General features: G+C 58.0%; 1 protein-coding gene across 1 annotated transcript in view; it reads left to right on the forward strand.

Moving 5' to 3' along the window:
* The first annotated feature begins 16 nt into the window (after window positions 1-16).
* Window positions 17-3,257, forward strand: part of COL16A1 (collagen type XVI alpha 1) — a 59,944-nt gene continuing 56,703 nt past the window's right edge. The window contains exons 1-2 of the mRNA XM_015572783.1: window positions 17-334; window positions 1,884-1,990. Of these exons, the coding sequence (XP_015428269.1) occupies window positions 1,918-1,990 (73 nt within the window). The 5' untranslated portion in view covers window positions 17-334; window positions 1,884-1,917. The remainder of the gene's footprint in view (window positions 335-1,883; window positions 1,991-3,257) is intronic.

Raw genomic sequence — 3,257 nt, forward strand, 5'->3', positions numbered from 1 at the left:
CCCCCCTCCTCCCTCCCCCCCTCCTCCTGCCTGGCGGGCCGGGTCCAGCTGTGTTCCATTAGCAGCCCTGGCTGATCCCAGCCCCCTAGAACCTCCCCTTCTTCCCCCACCCGGAGTGGCCAGCAGTCCCGCCAGTCCCGGCGGGCAGGGCAGGCCGAGAGCCTGGGCAGCGTTCAGCCCCAAGAGCTCAGGACCTGGGCCGCTGGGGACCCGAGGACAGCCAGAAGCGATCGAGGACACCCCCTGGGCCTGAGGAACCCAGGCCCTGCTCCCCCTGGCTGGCTGCCCCGGGCTGCACTGGATTCTCAGTGAGGTAGGGGGATCTCCCGCCACGGTAAGTAGGGGGCGGAGTGGGCTGCTTCCTGGCTCTGGGCTGAAGGGTCCCTTCTGCCCTGACTTGCTGTGTGACCTGGGGCAGGTGGCTTTCCCTCTCTGGGTCTCAATTGCCTTGTCTATAGGAGATGAGCTCTGAACTGAGTCCCAGTTCTGCCTCTCCCTGCCCTCAGATCTGTGCCTTTGTATTGGGGTGGGATCATCTCTTGGCAGGTTCTGTCCCTGTAGCCCCTGGCTCTGGCTGGGGCCAGGGGAGTGGAGGCCAGAGACAGGAGTGGGAAGGGGACACAAATACATCAATGTTCACGCCTCCACATGCATTCACACGTCTCAAAACAGTTGGCAGCCCTTCCATTGACTGGAAGGAGGGGGAGGCCAGGATTGGGTTTGAGGGATGGGATGTGTACACCCCCAGAATGGGGGATGATGAATAAAGTGGGAGAACAGTTCTGCCCCAGGAAGAAGGGGGTTGGGGTCTTATCTCCAAATATATTGAGGTGAGGGAGTCCTCTCTGTTCTCATTCCCTATCCAGGGCTGAGGGAGGAGAAATAGAATTCATTACAGCCGGAGGGAATGAGGTCAGACTTGCATAAGAACTTCCCAATAGGAAGGCCATTCATAGGCTAGCTGTGTACACGTGCGTATGTGCAAGCTGTTGTCTCTGGGTATGTTGGTGAACATAGCTCTCTGTGAGCATGCCTGTGTACAGGTAGGCTTGTATGCATATATGGGCATATATGTGTCTCTGTGTAGATCCTGTGTATATCTGTGCGTCATGCTGACACATGCATGACTCTGCGCGTGCGTGTGTGAGTCTTGGGGGAGGCTGGCTGATGTATGGCTCTGCTGGCTGCTTGCTGCGCCTGCATTGATTTATCTGGGTCCATCCATCCAGGGTTTAATAAAACTAAAAGATGAACATCCATCAGCACTGAAGGTTGGCAACAACCTGGGCCCTGGGGACCTGCTCTCCCACTCACTGTACCCACGGGGGCGGCTTCCTTGGCGCACATACAGCCCTGCGATGCCTGCCAGGAAACAGCCCAGCTGTCAGCCCCTGACCTTGTAGCAGGGCCTCCCGGCTGAGCTGGGTGCAGCTCGCTAGGTACCAGGCTAGTATATACAAACACAGCGCACAGATCGAGAAAATATTGAAATACTTCCAAGTGTATTGGTGACTAGCCTCTGCCTCCAGCTCCCTCACTCTCCCAACGGCCTGGCCTTCTAGGATCCCCTACATGTCTCCTCAGTCCAGCGACTCTCCACCAGCACAGCCAGATGCCGCTTGGACGCGGTGCTCCTGCCAGCATTCTGCTCTGGCTGGTTGCTGTCCATGCCATACCGGTGGTTAAATATTTTGAATATCACCCTGGCCCAAATCGTAGCCCCAAGCCTGTGGCTGGGCCTCTGAGAGGGACTGACGCCTGGCCAGACCTCCTGCCACCCCAGACCAGTGCTTGGGCCCCAAGGGCTGGCTGCTGCTTGCCCACATGTGGAATTGTGCTGCGTGAGCTCAGCAATCCGCTTCCCTGGTTTCTGTGATTTTCAGGTGCTGCGGCTGTGGCCGGCTTCTCTGAGCCAGGATGTGGGCATGTTGGGCTCCTGGCCTATGGCTGCTTGGTCTCTGGGCCACCTGCAGCCATGGGGCAAACACAGGTGAGATGACACATGAGGCCCGCGACTGGCTCCCTGAGGTGCCAGGGCCTATGTACCTATGTGACCTGGGCCGTGTGGGCATGTATAGGAGAGTCTGGAGGCTGGGCGCAGGGTGGCCGGGGGTGTTGGTGCATGTGGGCCTGTGCCAGGTGAGCTAGAGTGTGTGTGTGTGTCTGCCTGCATATTTGTGTGTCTCTGGGCCTCTCTGTGTTGGCATCTCAGAGTCGCTCTATGCATCTGTGCCTATTCCTGTGTCTCTGTGTGAGAGACAACCCCGTCCTCCCTGATACAGAAGCCTCTCCTGTGCACAGAGTGCCGGTCGGGCCGTGGGGTAGAGAGGAGCAGGCAGTGGGCTCTCCTACAAAAGGAAGCTGCATCCTGAGAGACCCAGGCCCCTCTGATCCTTTTCAAGGTGGAGACTCCATCCTCCAGTCAAGTGCTCCTCCTCCACGGCTGGCCCTGGATCTCAGATAAAGGGCCCGCCTTGAGGCCCAGACGCTGGATGAGACAGAGGGTGCAGCTTTCCAAGGCCCAAAGCCAGAGGAAGTTGACCGGGCAACTTGCCCTGCCCTGCTGGGTGCCCTCTGGGCTTGGTAGTTCAGCCTCCTAACTGAGTAGAAATTGAACTACTGGAACCCAAACCAGCTGAAGGAGGCTGATGCGGGAGAGGTGTGCGTCTGGGGGCACGTGACGGCCTGTGAATTGTGTGTGTCCATGTGTGTTTCTGCATGTGTGCACATGTGCATTGCTCTCCTCTGTCTCACCGGGTCCCCTGGGGGATGGGGCAGAGAATTTCAACATCTGTAAGGAATCTGGGCCCATTGCCATGGAGTGACTCACCCGTGGCTGCTGCTGTTGAATACAGTGATAATCTTTCTGGTCAGACCTGGGGGAGGGAGGCTCCAGTGGAGTCATCGGGCTTAGGGATCCAGATGTCTTCTTCCGGCCAGGCAGCCAGGGAGTCCAATGTGCAGCTTCCAGGAGCTGTGTTCACAGTCCTGTCCCAGCTACCACATCTCTATTGACGGGAAGGCCTTTGGGACTCTAGCCCCCATCTCTCCTGTTGTGACGCCTCTCCCAACACTTCTGCTCAATCAGGCCTATGGAGGAGGCAGGCCCATGGTACCCGCCTGTCCCCTCAGGGTTTTAGAGACCTGAAGTAAGCTGTCCCCTCTCCAGGAGCCTTTACCTCCTTGATAGCTGGTCCAAGGCACAGCCTAGCTAAAGGTCCGGAATGGGAACTATAAACTCCTTCCTGGATCCCCCC

The sequence above is a fragment of the Myotis davidii genome, unplaced genomic scaffold (assembly GCF_000327345.1).
Source record: "Myotis davidii unplaced genomic scaffold, ASM32734v1 scaffold88, whole genome shotgun sequence".
NCBI classification, from domain to species: domain Eukaryota; kingdom Metazoa; phylum Chordata; class Mammalia; order Chiroptera; family Vespertilionidae; genus Myotis; species Myotis davidii.